Source organism: Haemorhous mexicanus, chromosome 31, assembly GCF_027477595.1.
Source record: "Haemorhous mexicanus isolate bHaeMex1 chromosome 31, bHaeMex1.pri, whole genome shotgun sequence".
Classification (NCBI taxonomy): Eukaryota; Metazoa; Chordata; class Aves; order Passeriformes; family Fringillidae; genus Haemorhous; species Haemorhous mexicanus.
The window spans coordinates 2,289,763-2,309,131 of NC_082371.1; the positions used below are offsets into that span (position 1 = coordinate 2,289,763).

The window sequence follows — 19,369 nt, forward strand, 5'->3', positions numbered from 1 at the left end:
GGCAGGGAACAATCCCATGGAGCTGTTGGACACTCAGGGACATTCCACACTCTGTGTCATCCACAAGCAAACGCTGCTGTGGGATGCACCAATGGGCTGCTAAAGGGAATAAAAGTCTCCTTTCATTGTGATTTGTTTGTGTTTTTATTGTGAGTGACTTGTTGGGAAAGCAATGGATTCTATAAACCAGAGCATTCTATACCTTGTCCGTTTGATTTTTGATGCGTTTGTACTTTTTTTAAGAAAATAATGATGTGGGAAAAATTTTAGCTTTTTTTCTATGGGTGTGTAATTTAGTCTCAACCGATTGAGCATCAAGTTTTGCCAGGGATGGATGAGCCAGGAAAGGGGGGGACCTGACCCAGGGGTGTGTGGGGCAGGGACACAGAGACCCCCAGGGCAACCCTGGAGTGCTGCAGGTGTGGGGCTGTGCTGAGGTTTGGGTCACCCCAAAATCTGAGTGAGACACCCAGGCAAGGACCACTGTGCCCACCCAGCCACTGCCCACTCCTGGCACTCCCATTTCCCTGGGCACCCAAACATGGGGCACCCATTCCTTGTGTCCCCCCAAACCTGGGACCTCATCCCAATCCTGACATTGCCCAGAATCTCCATGGCCCAGCATCTCATTCCATTGAACTTTCTCCGTTTCATTCCATCCCCTGAAATCCTCCTCCCCCAGCACCTTGATCCTCCCAGGACCCCCATTCCCACGGGACCCCTATTCCCACAGGAGCCCCCATTCCCCCAGCATCCCCAACCCGTGACTCCAAATCCCTGGAGCCCACATTCCCCTGGCACTCCCATCCCTGACTCCCCCCAGCCCTGGGCATCCCCATTCCCATGGCACCCCCATTCCCAGTGACTCCCCCTCCTCAGCACCCTGATTCCCCAGGGAACCCGTCCCTGGGACCCCCCATTCCTCCGGGACCCACCATTCACCGGGACACCCATCCCTGGCTCCCAAAACCTCCTGGGCCCCCACTCCTGGGAACCCCATGTCCCACCTTGTACCCATCCTGTCCCCAGCTTGTGGCCACCCTGCCCCCACCAGGTGCCACCTACGCACGAGGGTGAGACCTGACCTCGCTTCCTTCCCCTTCATCCGAAGAGCCGCCAGCCAGGGCAGCGGTGGCCACAGCAGCGAGTGACAGCCAGTGCACATGGCTGGGGACAGCGGGATGGCCGGGAAGGTGGCACTGCTCCTGTGGGGTGAGTGCCCCCGGCACGGGCCTGACACCCCAGAGATGGGGAGGGGAGGGGGCACAGGGGGGCACAGGGGTTCCCCTGAGGTTCCCAATACCAGCAGGGCATGGCGCCCAGTGTGACCAGAGTTGTGGTGTGGCTTTGGGGACAGGAAGAGGGAGACAGTAATGTGGGAAGTGGGATGCAGGGACAGGGACAGGGGAATGGAGATGTGGGGACAAGGATGTGGCAGAAGGAACCTTGGGCCTGGGGTAGCTGTGGGGACAGGGACACAGGGATGCAGGGACAGGGACAAGGGGACAAGCACCATGTTGATGAGCCATGGGGGCAGGTGCCAACAGAATGGGATCATGAGCACAGGGCCATGGGGATGTGGCCGTGGGGCTGGTGGGGGTGACCTATGCCATCATGGGGTCCCCATGCCTGAGCAGGGGTTGGCTGCTGTGTCCCTGTCCTCGAGACCTCTGTGCCACACCAGTGCCACCACAGAGAAAGATTGGGGACATCCCCACACCCTGTGTGCCCGTGCTACAGTCCCCACGGTGCCAACCCCACCCAGCCCTGTCCCTTCTCCCTTCCAGCACAGACCCTCGGCCTCGCTGGTGAGTCCTCAGGGGATGCCATGGCCCCACCCCGCTGTCCCCAGCCCCGCGCTGGCCCTGCCAGGCTGGTGTCCCCTGTCACCCACAGGTGCCCAGACCACCCAGCTCCTCCTGGAGCCCCCCTGGAGGCCGGCGGTGACGTGGGACCCAGTGACACTGACCTGCTGGGGCTCGGGGATGGTCAGTGCCACCACCTGGTACAAGGACGGGCAGCGTTGGGGGCAGCAGGGACACAACCACTTCACTGTCACCGAGAGTGGCACCTATGAATGTGACCGACCCAGCACAGGGCGCAGCCCACCCGTGAGAGTCGTAAATGGTGAGAGGGGATCTTAAATGATCTGGGTGGCCCCTGACAGGTCTGGTTTAGCTCTGCTCCCTGGGTGACCTCACACCCCATGGATGGTGAGAGCCTTTGCCCTGCACACAGAGACCTCCCAGTGCATCCCAGTGCACCCCAGATGTCCCTGGTGCCACGGGCACCAAACCTCGGACCTGTCTCGAGCCCCTCAGTGAGATGGGACCCTCTGTCCCACAGATGAGCTGGTGCTGCAGGTGCCAGCACGGGCGCTGCTGGAGGGGGACACGCTGACACTGCGCTGCCGGGGCCAGTGGAACCGCACGGTCACCGAGGTGCGATTTTCCCAGGACGAGAAGGATCTGGGGGGGTCCCTCAATGGGACCGTGCTGTCCCTGTCCCCTCTGCAGCTGACACACAGTGGCCGCTACAGCTGCAGGGGCTTGGTGGGGTCCTTTATGTCACGGTCAGCAGCAGTGACAGTGACAGTGCACGGTGAGCACCCCCTCGGCTGGAACTCCAATCTCCTGACACCCCCACAGCCACTTCCCAGCAGACTCAGAGTCACAGTCCTCACCTCCCCTCTCCTTCCCTGAGCTCTTCTCGCTGCCGGTGCTGGAGGGTCCCACCGAGCCCACCCTGGGGTCCCCCCTGACTCTCAGCTGCCTCAGCACCCCCAGCCCCCTGCGGCCCCCAGCCCCCCTCCTGCACGTGTTCTACCGGGACGGGCAGGTGCTGGGGGGCCCGAAGGTGTCCCCGCAGCTGCTGGTGCCCAGCGTGGGGGTCTCCCACTCGGGGAATTACAGCTGCCAGGTGCGCTCCGAGAGGGGGTCTGTGCGGAAGAGCAGTGCCCGGCTCCGCGTCACGGTGCTCAGTGAGTGCTGGGATGGGCACGGGGAGACCCCAGATATCCCCCGGATCCCCTGGTTGGGCACCTCCATGTGCCCCAGACACCGTTCTAGGGTCGCTCCGCCTCTGCCCTTTGTCCCCTCACCCCTCTGTGGTGTGACCCCATCCCAAACATCCCCATCACACCCATTCCCCCGTCCCTCTCCTCCCACCTGGGCTGCCAGACCCTCCCTGTGCCCTCAGCCTTGTCTCTGTCCCCACAGTGCCCGTGGCCAATGCCACCATCACCCCCGGTCCCCTGGCACACCAGGTGCGCCCAGGTGACAACATGACCCTGTACTGCTCAGTGCAGGTGGGCTCAGCCCCTGTCACCTTCACCTGGCTGCACAATGGGCAGGAGGTGGCCCGGGGTCCCCTCCTGGAGCTCAGGGACATCGATGTGGGACATTCGGGCACCTACCAGTGCGTGGCCACCAACCAGCTGGGACAGGACGGGCACCGCGTGTTCCGGGCACTCAGCCCAGAGCTGGAACTGGATGTGACACCTGGCTCACCCTGGGTCACAGGTGGGGTCACACGGGGTCACCAGGGAATGAAGGACCCCCAGAATAATGGGTGACCCCATTGTGTCCCCCTCTGTTTCTTGCAGTGGCCGCAGGGGTCGGTGGGGCCCTTTTGTTCCTGCTCCTGCTCGTGGGTGTCATTGTGGCCTGGCACTGGTGGCACCGTGTGGGTGGGTGACAATTGGGTAATGGGGGTCCTAGGGACCTGTAGAGGCCCCCAGAAATGTGACCTCGTCTTGGGGTCCTGTAGGGTTTGGGGAGGTCCTGGGGTGTTCTACAGGGATGTTTGGCGTTCTATCAGGGTCCCCGGGGGTGTTAGGGGGCTCTCTGTCCCTGCTGGGCTTTGGGTTCTTGGTTGGGGGTACTGGGGATGTTCATGAATTCTGTGGGTCTCCAGAGATGTTTGAGGGTCCTGTAGAAATTGAGGGTCCCGTGGGGGTTCAGGAATCCTGAGAGGGGTCAGGGACCTGGGACCCCACAGTCACCCTTCCACTTTTTCCTCTGCAGCTGCCAGGAAGAATCAGGAAAGGTGAGTGGGGGGTTCAAACCACCCTCTCCCCTTTTACCCAAACCCCGAAGATCTCCCACTCCCTTCCCCACATCCCCTTTATTCCCTCAGGGTCCCCCCGGATCCCCCGCCCCCCCCAGAGGAGGGGCAGGTGCTGTACACCCACGTCGTGGTCACCAAGAGGGCAGGGGGTGAGTACGGGGGGGGACACACACAGAGGGACACGTCACCCACGAGTGTCACCCCACCCAGATCCCAAGCCAGTGTCTCTTGCAGTGTCCACCCGTGCCACCACCCTCCAGGATCCTCAGGTGACCTACGCGAACCTGCAAGGACACCAGGGGCGACAGCGGGAACCCAGTGACATCTATGGGAATGTGCTGTGACACTGGCAGGAACTGGGGGGCACTGGGGGTCCCCACCCACGGGCACCAACACGTGTCTGTGCTGCAACCAAAAACTGCCCCTCTCCCTCCCTGTGGGGGCACAAAGATCCCAAAGGACTGAAAGAAGAACAATTTCCTGAAACAGCAACGAGAGAGAATAAAACCAACAGCAACAGCAACAAGGTTCAGGGTCCAAATTGTCACACAAGGAACAATTTCCAGGGAAAGCCACCAAAAAGGAACAAACCACAAACATTTCCCAAACCTATCTGGGCCCTGGGCCTTCCTTGCTCCTATGGCCAAAGTGCCTTCACGAGGCTCTGGATTCCCTTGTCCCCTGTCCCAAACCCCTCCTCTGCCCTGTTCCCCACACCAGGATGTCACAAAGGCCCTGTGGGCGTTCCGGAGCCTCCCCCTTTGCCAGGACAGTTGGGATCAGGCCATGGCACAGGGTGGGGTGTCAGAGACAGGAAAAGTTTGATGTCTGGAGACATTTTGGAGCAGCTGTGTGTGGCAGGGGTGGGTCAGGCTTGCTTTTGCTGAGATAGGGCCCTGTCTGTCCATCAGTCTGTCAGCCATGGCACACTGGGGACAGTGTGACACTCTGCCAATGCCAGCTCCTGAGTGGCTGGGTGACCAGAAGTGCCACCTGGGGAGAGGGCCCTTGGTGGCCAAACTGGATTAAAAGGAAGAACAGGAGGTGGCCAATTCCCTGACCTTGTCTGCTTTTGCAGTGTCTGTCCCATCCACGATGGAACTCAGGAGTTGGCAACTCATTTAAATGAGAAATATCTGCCAAGGAATGTGGGAACGTTCCTGGAATGGAAAGAAGACCCATGTGGAAGGACGTGTTTAATTTCAAAGATTCTGGGGCTGCCAGGCCAAAGTGCAGGAAAAGGAATTACAGCTCTTTCCTGGGAAATTTATAAACCAGAACAGAACCAACAACACAAACCCAGAACTTTCCCTCCCGCACAGCGCTGTTGGTTTTTGTGGCAGTGATAACCGCGGCCAGCAGGGGGCGCTGCAGGGAGCACTCCCGGCCAGCAGGGGGCGCTGCAGGGAGCACTCCCGGCCAGCAGGGGGCGCTGCAGGGAGCACTCCCGGCCAGCAGGGGGCGCTGCAGGGAGCACTCCCGGCCAGCAGGGGGCGCCCCACTCGAGCTCCATCCCCTCAGGGGCCATGGCGGCCTCGCACGGGAGGCAGGAGGGGAAATCGCTCCTTTGGCCAACTCACGGGCACCAATCGGTCCCGGCACCACCACCGGCAGCGGGCAGAAGCCGCCAAGGCAGCAGGTTGGATCCCAGTGCCCACTGGCAGCGTAGCAGTGTCCCGGGGCCTGGTACATGCCTTGCCCAACACCCGCGGCCGCTCTCCATGATCCCGGATGGAAGGAAGGCAGCGCCTGACCCCAGGCAGGTCTCGGGCCCACAGCAGCACCTCTGGTGGCTTTACAGCACAATTCCTGCAAAGCCTCAGCCTTTCCCTCAGGTGAGGAGGGCAGGGATGGAGCAGCTTTGGGGACACCTGGAATCCACACAGGGTCACTTCCCACAGCCCCACCATGGCCGCCAGCAGAACCCCTGCTCAATATTTCCATGCTTTTCCCTCTTATCTGATGGCCCCAGCCTGAACACAAACATTCTTTCTATTAGGTTCCAGAAGGCTGTAGGTTTTGTTCAAGAAGGAGGGTCCCAGGTCAGGCTGTTGAGCAGATTCTTGTGGGATATGCAGTAGTCTGTGGTTCTCTCAGTCCCTTATCAAGAGGAACAAATGATCAATTGCTGCATTTCCAGACTGGTTCCCTCTCAGCTGCAACTACATGGGGAGTTTCCAGCCAGCCCTGCTCTGAAAACCATCAAAGGCCCTCCCAGAGCCACTGCTTGGGCTCCCTTTGGGGTTTGTGCTTCTTGAAGGGCTGAGCAAACCACAGGCCGGCCTTTTTCCCCCACACAATTCTCACCTCTGCAGCAGCTCTAAAGCTGCCACAATCAAAGCCAAGGGGACAGGGGGGACCCTGAGGTGCTGGCTGCCAGCTGGGGCTGGGCAGAGCAGGGCTGGGCAATGGCCATCCCCGTGCAGTGGGGCTGACCCAGGGCAGGGCCCCACCCTTGGGTGGCCACCCCAACCACATCACCCACTCCACAGTACACATCACTGTCCCAACACTAACATCCCAATATTTAATCAATAATAGAATCAATCATGTAATATCAATTCATGTAATATCCAGCAAAAGTCAACTTCCATTCACTTGTTTCTCACAATACACACCAGTAAAGAACTGGTATTCCTGTTCCCACAGCTTTGCCTAAAAGCCCCATAATTTCAAAGTTATAACATCTCAGAGAGAAGGGGGTCGTATTTTCCATTCCAAGGGAGGTTCCCACCTTGTTCACCTTCCTTGACAGAGCTGAACAAAGAAACACCATTTCTGCCAGTTTAATCAAAGAGCTGCATTTTTGTCCCAGCAGCAGGAAACCGGCTCCTGTGCCCCCTTGGAAGTGGGATGGGGAACAGTAAGCCACCTTACTGGGAGCACTGGGAGGGGGATTGCAGAGCCCTCATGGGGTTAAGAGGAACAAGTCTGATTTGGATTTATGTCTCAACATATGCTACCCATGAGGTGAAAAATGACTCGGTGGGTTGTCCATGTGCTGGGAACCCTGTCCCTGGTGAGGCTTCACACAACAGATGATCAGGAGAGAGAAAGCTTCAGTGATCGGGCTGTGAGTGACCCCCACTGGCTGGTGGGACAGATGCCTGGGAAAAATGTCTGGTTAAAAAATGCCCAGGAAATCGGGCTGTGGGAGGAGCCTTTGGAAATAAATGCAGCAAACTGTGACACAAGAGGAGCGTTTTGCTTTGGGTTTCTTGGAGGGATGAGGGGCTTGCTCGGAGGGTCAGCTTGGCCCTCCTCCCCTGTGGGATTCACATTCTCTGAACCTGGGAGAAGCAGTGAGAGAAGCAAAAATGATCCAAACAATTCTTATCTCATTTTCTGCTCCTGTGTTGTTCACAAGTGGAATGCATTGTGGGGGATTGTTTACCTGAAAGGAGTTGGTGATTGGATTCTGGTGTGAGTGTTTTGATTCACTGACCAATTGAATCCAGGTGTGTCTTTATGTCGGGGCTGATGGCTGACAGTCATGAGATTGTGTGCAGTGGAGTGCAGCTGAGTGCTTGGCAAATTCAGTTCAGAGGTAATATAATATAATATAATAAAGTACTTAATTAGCCTTGTGATAAGATGGAGTCAGATGCATCATTCCTCCTGGACATCAGGCAAAAATATCACCGATGCTCCCTGCCCTTGCCTTTTCTTCCCTGTGGTCCTTCTTCCCTGTCCACACCCGTTCTTCCCTGCTTTTGCTGCTTCCCCGAGCCAGCTCACTCCTGCTCCTCCTGGACTTTCCTTCACTGGTTCCCTGATGGAGTTGATGCTGCCTGCATCCACCCACCTGCTGCCTCTGCCACGTTTCCCCTGCTGCCCACAGCACCGAGCCTGCTGCACCTGCCCACCGCAGCACCAGCCCACGGCAGCCAGCCCAGAGCCAGCAGTGCTGCAGCACCAGCCCGCAGCCAGCCCGCAGCAGCCAGCCTGCAGCCATCGCTGGCCGATGCCAGAGACACGCAGGTGCCATCCTTGGAGATCACACCCAGCCACTCACAAAGGCCATGTGGGCTGGCTGTGGCTTGCAGCACACACACTCCATCTGCCGAGCTGATGCCCACAGAGCACCCGGGCTTCTTGTGGTAGCGCTGTCCCTGTCCTCTGTTTCTCTCTCTGTCCTTTTCCCTTTCTACTCCCTTCTCTCCCCCTTTGGTAAGAACACTTACCCTCCTTCATCAAGAAACAGTGCTCAGATATAATATAGCCATGTTTGTGCTTCATTTTCATCTGAGAAACCTCTCAGAAGGAATCCTCCCCGACTCCCCCTTTTACAGCGGGATGGGACAGGGGTAGTGGGAGGGGGAATGGGGAAGCCCTGGCTGTACTGCAAGCACTGTGGGGAGAGAATGGGGCAGTCACTGAGGGTACTTGGGCACTGGGATGGGGCTGGGGAGGCCCTGCAGGTACGAGGAAAGGGATGGGGGAGCCCTTGGGGGTAGTGGGAGAGGAAATGGGGAGCAGAGGGTGCCCTGTGTAGCCTCCCCCTGACCCATGCCCACCTCCCTTGGAAGGATGGGCAAGCACAGGAGCCATGGAGGGAGCACCCCCAGTGTCACCCAGTGCCTCCCGCTTCCCAGAGCATCACAACTTCTGGTGTAGATTGTCATAGATGTCCCTGGGTTCCCACGGTTGCCATTGCAGCTCCATGTACGTCGCCTGAGGATCCTCCACGGAGGGTGCCAGGGGCTCTGGGGGTGCCCTGTGGAAATAAGGGGGCGTGTGGAAGGGGATGGGAGGTGCTGGGGGTTTGGGTAAAAGGTGTATCATGGCTGGAGCCTGCACTCACCTTTCCTGGTGCTTCCTGGCATCTGCAAAGGAAAACTGGAGGGGTGACTTTGGAGACCCAGGGGCCCCCATCCACCCTTGGGAATGCTGAAACACCACCGGACATACAATCCTCCCCAGGCCCCCCTAACAACCAGTGCCCCCCGAACCCAGAGCCTGGCAGGGAGGGAGACCCCTGACAGAACCCCCAATATCTCTGCACGACCCTCCAACACCTCCCCAGGGCTCTGAGCCATGATCACTGGGGCTCAGCCTCTGCCAAGCCAGGGTCTGTGGGTGCTGCCCTGTGCTCCCCTCCCTCTGAGGGCCTTCCCACCTCTCTCCACAACCCCTGTCACACCATTGTCACCCACCCACACAGTGCCACCAGTGCCTGGCCACAATGACACCCACGAGCAGGAGCAGGAACAAAAGGGCCCCACCGACCCCTGCGGCCACTGCAAGAGACAGAAGGAGACACAATTGGGTCACTCTGAACCCTGGGGCTCCTGAACTCCCTGGTGACCCCGTGTGACCTCACCTGTGACCCAGGGTGAGCCAGGTGTCACCTCCAGTTCCAGCTCAGGGCTGAGTGCCCGGAACACGCGGTGCCCGTCCTGTCCCAGCTGGTTGGTGGCCACGCACTGGTAGGTGCCCGAATGTCCCACATCGATGTCCCTGAGCTCCAGGAGGGGACCCTGGGCCACCTCCTGCCCATTGTGCAGCCAGGTGAAGGTGACAGGGGCTGAGCCCACCTGCACCGAGCAGCGCAGGGTCACGTTGTCACCTGGGCGCACCTGGTGTGCCAGGGGACCGGGGGTGATGGTGGCATTGGCCACGGGCACTGTGGGGACAGAGACAGGGCTGGCTCTGGGCAAGGTGGGATGGCGATGCCGTGAGTGGGGTCACCCCCAGCCCGAGGGTCCCGCTCACCCAGGACGGTGACATTCAGGAGGTCACTCTCGGCCACGCTGTCCCCATCCCTGACCTGGCACCGGTACTGGCCGCTGTCATTGTCCCCAACCTGCTGCAGCTCCAGGCGGGGGCCGGTGCCCACCGTTGTCCCCGAGCCCTCCCGGTGCCAGGAGAAGGACCGGGGACCTGTGCCCGTGGCTACTGTGCAGCTCAGCACCAAGCTGTCCCCAAGTGCCACCTGTCCCCCAGGGGGCTGTGCTGACAGGGACATACCTGAGGGCGGGAACCCTGCAGGGGGACACAGGAGGGATTAGGTACACAGGAGGGGTGGGGGACCCGGGAGGGGAAAGAGGAGGATTGGAGGGAGCAGAGAGGATCCCAGTGAGCTGGAGGGGACCCTGGGAGGCATGGTGGGACCTGGGGACAATGGTGAGACCCCATGGAAATGGGGAGAGATCCAGGCAGGGATGGGGAGCCAGACGAGAGGCTGAGGAGACTCAGGGAATGATTTGGGGTTTAGAGATGGGCGGGAGGACCCAGGGAAGGAAAGGAGACCAGAGGGTGAAGCAGGGACCTTGGAAGGGGTGGGGAATCCAAGGAGGGCTGGGGAGGACAAAGGGAGGGATGAGGGATCTGCAGGGGGAACTGGGCAGTCATGGGGGAAAGCAAGAGGGACTTGGGAAATTCTGGGTGATCCAGGGAGGAGTAAAGGGAAGGATGAAGGATTCAGGAGTGGTGGGGAAACCCTCGGAGGATGTTGGGCTTCTCTGTCCCCGTGCCTGCACTCACTGTGCACTGTCACTGTCACCAGCTCCGACACGCTCCACCGTGACACCACATGGCTCACGTGGCCCTGGCAGCTGTAGCGGCCACTGTGGTGCAACTGCAGGGGGGACAGGGACAGCTCGGTCCCATCCTGGGGGCCCGTCAGATACTTCTTTTCACGGCAGAAGTACACGTCTGTGAGCCGTTTGTTCTGCCAGCTCTGGCAGCGCAGTGTCACCGTGTCCCCCTCCAGCAGTGCCCGTGCTGGCACCTGCAGCACCAGCCACTCTGGGGGGCAGAGGGGTCCAGTCACACCAGGGGCGTCGGGATGGTCACGATGGCACCGGGAGGCACCAGGGGCCACCCAATGTCAGAGAGAACTCTTCCCGCCCTGGTATGGTCTGCGACGTCCCCAGAGCAGGGGACACTGCTCACACCAGGAGATGACCCATGGAGCAGAGCCCACCCAGAGCCCTCAGGGTCCCCACGGCTGCCAGGCTGGGGACACCCAATCACCCCTCACCGTTTGAGACTGTCACCGGGTGGCTGAGACCGGTGTCGGGTCTGTCACACCTGTAGGTGCCACTCTCGGTGACAGTGACATGGTCACGTCCCTTCTGCCCCCAGCGCTGCCCGTCCCTGTACCAGGTGGTGTCACTGGCGGTCCCCAAGCCCTGGCAGGTCAGTGTCACCTGGTCCCACAGCACCGCCGGCCTCCAGGGGGGCTCCACGAGGAGCTGGGTGGTCTGGGCACCTACGGGTGACAGGGGACACCAGCCTGGCAGGGCCAGCGCGGGGCTGGGGACAGCGGGGTGGGGCCATGGCATCCCCTGAGGACTCACCAGCGAGGCCGAGGGTCTGGGCTGGAAGGGAGAAGGGACAGGGCTGGGTGGGGGTGGCACCGTGGGGACAGAGGCACACGGGGTACAGGGTGGGGGCTGTCCCCAAACTGTCCCCATGGGGACAGCAGTGCTTGTGGGTAAGTGTGTCTGGGTGGTCCCAAAAAGATTTGCTGTGGCAGGGGGACATGTCTGTGTCACAGCCACCCGTGCACCACATCTCTGTGGCACAGACACCTTGGGAACAGGGACACTGAGGCCACCCTGGGCTGAGGAACAACATGGGGACACTGTGGGCACCCCAGGCACGAGGACACCACGGACACAGCCCATGCTGGCTCAGGTCACCCCCCACCAGCTCATGATCCCATCCCCATCATCCCATCCCCATGGCCACATCCTCACTGTTCTTGTCCCCTTTTGTCCCTACATCCCAGTTCCCTTGTCCCTGTCCCCAGAGCTACATGAGCCCAAAGGTGCCACTCCCCACATTCCTGTCCCCACATCCCCATCCTCAAATTCCTGACCCCTGTTCCTGTCCCCAAAGCCACCCTACATCCCCAGTCCCACCAAGGTCCACTGTGGGTAACACGGACTGGCACTGCTGGCCTTGGGGACCTCAGGGCACCTCACAGCCCCCCTGTGCCCCATCCCCAGGGTGCCAGGCCCGTGCCCAGGGCACTCACCCCACAGGAGCAGTGCCACCTTCCCGGCCATCCCGGTGTCCCCAGCCATGTGCACTGGCTGTCCCTCGCTGCTGTGGCTGTCCCCTCGCTGGTGGCCCTTCAGATGAAGGGGAAGGAAGCGAGGTCACATCCGTCCCCAAGTGGAGCTGGCCCTTGGTGGGGGCAGGGTGGCCACAAGCTGGGCACAGGATGGGGACATGATGGGAGAGTCTGGGGACAAGGTGGGACATGGAGTTGCCAGGAGTGGGGGGCTCAGGAGATGTGGGGAACCAAGGATGGGTATCCAGGAGAATGGAGGTCAAGGGGAATTGGGGTCTCCATGCCTGGGGGGATTCAGGGATGGGGCTTCCATGGGAACATGGTCCCCAGGGATTTGGGGTCATGGCATGTGGGTGCCAGTGTTTAGGGAGCAGAGGGAAAAAGGGGACCCTTGGGAAGAGGGGTTGTGGGGGAAGGAGCAGCCCATGGGATGGGATCAAGGCAATGGTGGTGATGGCAATGGCAGTCCTGGGATGGGGGTCCCAGGGAGGAGAGACCAAGGCCATGGGGGTCCCATGGTTGTGGTGCAAGGGGAATGGGGGTGCCAGGGATGGGCAGTGGCTGGGTGGGCACAGGGGTCTCAGCTCCTTCCCTGAGAGGGGAGCCTCAGATTTTGGGTGACCCAGGGCCCAGCACAGCCCCCCTGGGGTGCTCATTTCCTGGCCAGGCATCACCTGGGGGTCCTGGGTAACTCTGAATCTTTCCGCTCCCCCCATCCTTTACTTTTTTGTCACTTTATTTCTCTTGTTTCCTTCTTTTCCTCACATTTGCGCCATGTCCCCTCACCCCCAGCTCCTGGCTCAGCAATCCTGAGGAACATCTGAGCAGGGAAGGGTTTGGGGGGTCCCGGGGGAGGGGAAAAATGGAGAGTAGGGGGTGCAGGGAAGAGTGGGGAGGCTGTGGAGGTTGGAGGTGTTGGGCTGTGCCCCCTCAACACTTTCACTTTCCTTTTTCTGGACAAGAATGAAGAGGCCGTTTGTGCTGAGAGTCAGATGGGAAAGGGGGGCAGTTCTGTCCTGGGGAGCACATCCAGTGGATCATGTCCTGGGAGGATCCTGTCCCATGGGGTGACACATCCTGACTTGGGGGTTCCTGTCCTGGGTGTGGCAGTTGCAGAAACGTCCCTGCACATTCCTTTTTGGGTGCCTGTCCCAGGGGTGGCACATCCTGGGGACCCCTGTCAATGCAAGGGTGGGGCCCAGCCATGGCCCAGCCCCACTGCACAGGGATGGCCATTGCCCAGCCCTGCTCTGCCCCAGCCCCAGGTGGCACCCAGAACAACGGGACCCCCCTGTCCCCTTGGCTTTGATTGTGGCAGCTTTAGAGCTGCTGCAGAGGTGAGAATCCTGTGGGGGAAAAAGGCCTGCCTGTGGTTTGCTCAGCCCTGCAAGAAGCACAAACCCCAAAGGGAGCCCAAGCAGTGGCTCTGGGAGGGCCTTGATGGTTTTCAGAGCAGGGCTGGCTGGAAACCCCCCCTGCAGGAGCAGCTGTGAAGGAACCAGTCCGGAAATGCAGCAATTGATCATTTTGTTCCTCTTGGTAAGGGACTGAGAGAAACCACAAACTGCTGCAAATCCCACAAGAATCTGCTCAACTGCCTGACCTGGGACCCTCCTTCTTGAACAAAACCTGCAGCCCTTTGGAACCTTCCAGAAAGAATGTTTTGACTCAGCCTGGGGCCATCAGATAAGAGGGAATCATGCAGAAATATTGAGCAGGGGCTCTGACAGTGGCCATGGTGGGGCTGTGGGGAGTGACCCTGTGTGGATTCCAGGTGTCCCCAAAGCTGCTCCATCCCTGCCCTCCTCACCTGAGGGAAAGGCTGAGGCTTTGCAGGAATTGTGCTGTAAAGCCACCAGAGGTGCTGCTGTGGGCCCGAGACCTGCCTGGGGTCAGGCGCTGCCTTCCTTCCATCCGGGATCATGGAGAGCGGCCGCGGGTGTTGGGCAGGGCTTGTACCAGGCCCCGGGACACTGCTACGCTGCCAGTGGGCACTGGGATCCAACCTGCTGCCTTGGGGGCTTCTGCCCGCTGCCGGTGGTGGTGCCGGGACCGATTGGTGCCCGTGAGTTGGCCAAAGGAGCGATTTCCCCTCCTGCCTCCCGTGCGAGGCCGCCATGGCCCCTGAGGGGATGGAGCTCGAGCGGGGCGCCCCCTGCTGGCCGGGAGTGCTCCCTGCAGCGCCCCCTGCTGGCCGGGAGTGCTCCCTGCAGCGCCCCCTGCTGGCCGGGAGTGCTCCCTGCAGCGCCCCCTGCTGGCCGGGAGTGCTCCCTGCAGCGCCCCCTGCTGGCCGCGGTTATCACTGCCACAAAAACCAACAGCGCTGAGCGGGAGGGAAATATCTGGGTTTGTGTTTTTTGCTCTGTTCTGGTTTATAAATTTCCCAGTAAAGAGCTGGTATTCCTTTTCCTGCACTTTGGCCTCAAAGCCCCAGCGTCTTTGAAATTAACGAAAGTTTTAGACATGGGTCTTTTTTCCATTCCAGGAATGTTCCCATTTTCCTTGGCAGATATTTCGCATTTAAATGAGTTGTCAGCTTCAGGGTTCCAGCATGGATGGGACAGATACCCCAAGAGCAGACAGGGTCAGGGACTTGGCCACCTCATGCTCTGCCTTTTAAGCCAGTCGGGCCACCAAGGGCCCTCTCCCCAGGTGGCACTTCTGGTCACCCAGCCACTCAGGAGCTGGCATTGGCAGAGTGTCACACTGTCCCAAGTGTGCCATGGCTGACAGACTGATGGACAGATGGGGCCCTGTCTCACCAAAAGCAAGGCCTGACCCACCCCTGCCACACACAGCTGCTCCAAAATGTCTCCAGACATCAAACTTTTCCTGTCTCTGACACCCCTCCCTGTGCCTTGGCCTGAACCCGACTGCCCTGGCAAAGGGGGAGGGTCCAGAACGCCCACAGGGCCTTTGAGACATCCTGGTGTTGGGAACAGGGCAGAGGAGGGGTTTGGAAGAGGGGACAAGGGAATCCAGAGCCTCCTGAAGGCTGCTTTGGTCATCGGAGCAAGGAAGGCCCAAGGCCCAGCCAGGTTTTTAAAATGTCTATGGTTTGTTACTTTTTGTGGCTTTCCCAGGAAATCGTACCTTGTGTGACAATTTGGACTCTGAACCTTGTTGCTGTTGCTGTTGGTTTTATTTTCACTCATTGCTGTTTCAGGAAATTGTTCTTCTCTCAGCCCTTTGGGATCTTTGTGCCCCCACAGGGAGGGAGAGGGGCAGTTTTTGGTGGCAGCACAGACATGAGTGTGTGCCCATGGGTGGGGACCCCCAGTGCCCCCAAGATCCCCCCAGTGTCACAGCACATTCCCATAGATGTCACCGGGTTCCCGCTGTCGCCCCTGGTGTCCCTGCAGGTCTGCGTAGGTCACCTGAGGATCCTGGAGGGTGGTGGCACTGGGGGGTCACTGCAAGAGACACGGGCTGTGGGATCTGGGTGGGGTGACACTCATGGGTGACGTGTCCCTCTGCATGTGGTCCCTCCATACTCACCCCCTGCCCTCTTGGTGACCACGACGTGGGTGTACAGCACCTGCCCCTCCTCTGGGGGGTCCGGGGAATCCGGGGGGTCCCTGAGGGAATAAAGGGGATGTGGGGGAGGGAATGGGAGATCTTGGGGTTTGTGTAAAAGGGGAGAGGGTGGTTTGAACCCCCCACTCACCTTTCCTGGTTCTTCCTGGCAGCTGCAGAGGAAAGAGGGGAGGGGTGACTGTGGGGTCCCAAAGCCCTGACCCCTCTCAGGATTCCTGAACCCCCATGGGACCCACAAATTACCCACAGGACCCCCAACTATATCGGGAGCCCCCCAGAATTCCTGAACATCCCCAGTGTCCCCAACCAAGAAGCCAAAGCCCAGCAGGGACAGAGACCCCAAATCAACCTCAGGGCCACTGAAAGAACCCCCAACATTGCTGCGGGACCCCATGTGTCTCCCCAAACCCTACTGGATCCCCAAACAAGGTCACAGTTCTGGGAACCTCTACCGCTCCCTGGGACCCCCATCCCCCCATTGTCACCTACCCAGGCGGTGCCACCAGTGCCAGGCCACAATGACACCCACGAGCAGGAGCAGGAACAAAAGGGCCCCACCGACCCCTGCAGCCGCTGCAAGAGATAGAGGGGGACACAATGGGGTCACCCATCATCCCAGGGTGTCCTGCATTCCCGGTGACCCCGTGTGACCCCACCTGTGACCCAGGGTGAGCCAGGTGTCACCTCCAGTTCCAGCTCAGGGCTGAGTGCCCGGAACACGCGGTGCCCGTCCTGTCCCAGCTGGTTGGTGGCCACGCACTGGTAGGTGCCCGAATGTCCCACATCGATGTCCCTGAGCTCCAGAAGGGGACCCTGCGCCACCTCCTGCCCATTGTGCAGCCAGGTGAAGGTGACAGGGGCTGAGCCCACCTGCACTGAGCAGTGCAGCGTCACGTTGTCACCTGGGCGCACCTGGTGTGACAGGGGACTGGGGATTATGGTGGCATTGGCCACGGGCACTGCGGGGACAGAGACAGGGCTGAGGGCACAGGGAGGGTATGGCAGTTGGTGTGGGGGGACAGGGATGGGTGGGATGGGTGTGGGAGGGATGTGATGGATTGGGTCACACCACAGAGGGCTGAGGGGACATGTGGCAGAGGAGGGGAATGCATGAAAGGTGTCAGGGGGACATGGTCGTCCCCATGAAGGGGACGAAGGAAGGCTGTGGGCGATCCCCATGCCCATCCCCGCACTCACTGAGCACCGTGACGCGGAGCCGGGCACTGCTCTTCCGCACGTTCCCCCTCTCGGAGCGCACCTGGCAGCTGTAATTCCCTGAGTGGGAGACCCCCACGGAGGGCACCAGCAGCTGTGGGGACCCCTGCGGGCCACCCAGCACCTGCCATTCCCGATAGAACACGTGCAGGAATGGGGCTGGGGGCCGCAGGGGGCTGGGGGTGCTGAGGCAGCTGAGAGTCAGGGGCGACCCCAGGGTGGGCTCTGGGGGACCCTCCAGCACCGGCACTGAGAAGAGCTCTGGGAAGGAGAGGGGAGGTGAGGACTGTGACTCTGAGTCTGCTGGGAAGTGGCTGTGGGGGTGTCAGGAGATGGGAGTTCCAGCCGAGGGGGTGCTCACCGTGCACTGTCACTGTCACTGGTGCCGACTGTGCCCACAGTGACACTCCAGAGTCCACCCGGCCCTCACAGCTGTAGTTTCCACTGTGGTTCAGCTGCAGAGGGGACAGGGACAGCTCGGCCCCATTGAGGGGCCTCCCCACCTCTTTGTCCCCATGATAGAATTGCACTCCGGTGACCGGGTTGTTCTGCCAGCGCAGGCAGCGCAGTGTCACCGTGTCCCCCTCCAGCAGCTCCCGCGCCGACACCTGCAACTCTAACCTGGCTGTGGGACACGGGGGTCCTGTCACACCGGGCGTCCTGTTTTCATGGGGATCTCCCCATTGGGTCACACCCCGATCACCAGGGACCCCCAAATCCAACACGGAGCTCTCCCCACACTGGGGTGCTCTGGGGTGCTCACCGTGCACTGTCATTGTCACCGGTGCTGACTCATGCAACACCCAGGATCCCACCAGGCCCTCGCAGCTGTAGTTACCGCTGTGGTGCAGCTGCAGGGGGACAGGGACAGCTCGGTGCCATCGCGGAGCCCCCTCAGTTTCTCCCCCTCGCGGTAGAAGGACACCCTGGTGACCGTGCGGTTCCGCCAGCCCCGGCAGCGCAGTGTCACCGTGTCCCCCTCCAGCAGCGCCAGCACCGGCACCTGCAGCACCAGATTGTCTGGGGGACAGAGGGGTCCTGTCAGAGCTGATGGCACCAGGACCCCTCACTGAGTCACACCCTGAGCACAAGGGGTCCCCAATTCCCAGACGGGGTTCCCCCATTCTGGGATGCTCCGGGATGTCTCCAGAGCAGGGTACAGGCTCTGGTCACACACGAGGTGACCCATGGAGTGGAGCCCACCCAGAGCCCTCAGGGTCCCCGCAGGTGCCAGGCTGGGGACACCCAAACCCCCCTCACCATTTGAGACTGTCACAGGTGGGCTGCACCCGCTGCCGGGTCTGTCACACGTGTAGGTGCCACTCTTGGTGACAGTGAAGTGGTCGCGTCCCTTCTGCCACCAGCGCTGCCCGTCCTTATACCAGGTGGTGTCACCGGCGGTCCCCAAGCCCTGGCAGGTCAGTGTCACAGGGTCCCACAGCACCGCCGGCCTCCAGGGGGGCTCCAGGAGGAGCTGGGTGGTCTGGGCACCTACGGGTGACAGGGGACACCAGCCTGGCAGGGCCAGCGCAGAGCTGGGGACAGTGAGGTGGGGCCATGGCATCCCCCGAGGACTCACCAGCGAGGCCGAGGGTCTGGGCTGGAAGGGAGAAGGGACAGGGCTGGGTGGGGGTGGCACTGCAGAGACAGCAGCACTGGGGGCACAGGGTGTGGGGCTGTCCCCAAACTGTCCCCATGGGGACAGCAGTTCTTGTGGGTAAGTGTGTCTGAATGGTCCCAAAAAGATTTGGCAAGGCAGGGGGACATGTCTGTGTCACAGCCAACCGTGCACCACATCCCTGTGGCACAGACAGCTTGGGAACAGGGACACTGAGGCCACCCTGGGCTGAGGCAGAACATGGGGACACTGTGGACACCTCAGGCACGAGGACACCACAGACACAGCCCATGCTGGCCCAGGTCACCCCCACCAGCTCATGATCCCATCCCCATCATCCCATCCCCATGGCCACATCCTCACCGTTCTTGTCCCCTTCTGTCCCTCCATCCCAGTTCCCTTGTCCCTGTCCCCAGAGCTACATTAGCCCAAAGGCGCCAGTCCCCACCTTCCTGTCACCACAGCCCCATCCCCACGTTCCTGTCCCCAAAGCCACCCCACATCCCCAGTCCCACCAAGATCCAATGTGGGTTACATGGTCTGGCTCTGCTGTGATTGGGAACCTCAGGGGACCTCATAACCCCCCTGTACCCGATCCCCAGGGCGTCAGGCCTGTGCCCAGGGCACTCACCCCACAGGAGCAGTGCCACCTTCCCAGCCATCCCGCTGTCCCCAGCCATGTGCACTGGCTGTCACTCGCTGCTGTGGCCACCGCTGCCCTGGCTGGCGGCTCTTCGGATGAAGGGGAAGGAAGCGAGGTCAGGTCTCGCCCTCATGCGTAGGTGGCACCTGGTGGGGGCAGGGTGGCCACAAGCTGGGCACAGGAAGGGGACGAGCTTGGGTGGGACAAGGTGGGACATGGGGTTCCCAGGAGTGGGGGCTCAGGGGGTTTGGGGAGCCACGGA

General features: G+C 60.7%; 2 protein-coding genes and 1 long non-coding RNA gene across 3 annotated transcripts; 1 reads left to right on the forward strand and 2 right to left on the reverse strand.

Moving 5' to 3' along the window:
- The first annotated feature begins 1,376 nt into the window (after positions 1-1,376).
- LOC132340391 (high affinity immunoglobulin gamma Fc receptor I-like) lies at positions 1,377-4,048 on the forward strand. The gene is made up of 4 exons (XM_059871396.1): positions 1,377-2,127; positions 2,347-2,601; positions 3,219-3,688; positions 4,026-4,048. Exons 1-3 carry the CDS (start codon positions 1,410-1,412, stop codon positions 3,572-3,574), a joined length of 1,329 nt encoding a protein of 442 aa, XP_059727379.1. The 5' UTR covers positions 1,377-1,409; the 3' UTR covers positions 3,575-3,688; positions 4,026-4,048.
- A 4,234-nt stretch (positions 4,049-8,282) lies between these two features.
- On the reverse strand, positions 8,283-19,240 carry LOC132340128 (Fc receptor-like protein 5). The gene is made up of 17 exons (XM_059870927.1): positions 19,177-19,240; positions 18,107-18,337; positions 17,629-17,893; positions 17,277-17,467; positions 16,829-17,170; positions 16,288-16,590; positions 15,762-15,783; positions 15,600-15,672; positions 12,056-12,152; positions 11,373-11,393; positions 11,054-11,284; positions 10,555-10,818; positions 9,784-10,053; positions 9,392-9,694; positions 9,225-9,308; positions 8,873-8,894; positions 8,283-8,785 (listed from the first exon to the last, which is right to left on the reverse strand). Exons 1-17 carry the CDS (start codon positions 19,238-19,240, stop codon positions 8,668-8,670), a joined length of 2,901 nt encoding a protein of 966 aa, XP_059726910.1. The 3' UTR covers positions 8,283-8,667.
- LOC132340402 (uncharacterized) lies at positions 15,592-16,207 on the reverse strand. Its single transcript, XR_009489850.1, has 3 exons — positions 16,121-16,207; positions 15,762-15,783; positions 15,592-15,672 (listed from the first exon to the last, which is right to left on the reverse strand). It is a non-coding gene; the product is annotated as an uncharacterized LOC132340402 (long non-coding RNA).
- Positions 19,241-19,369: the final 129 nt, after the last annotated feature.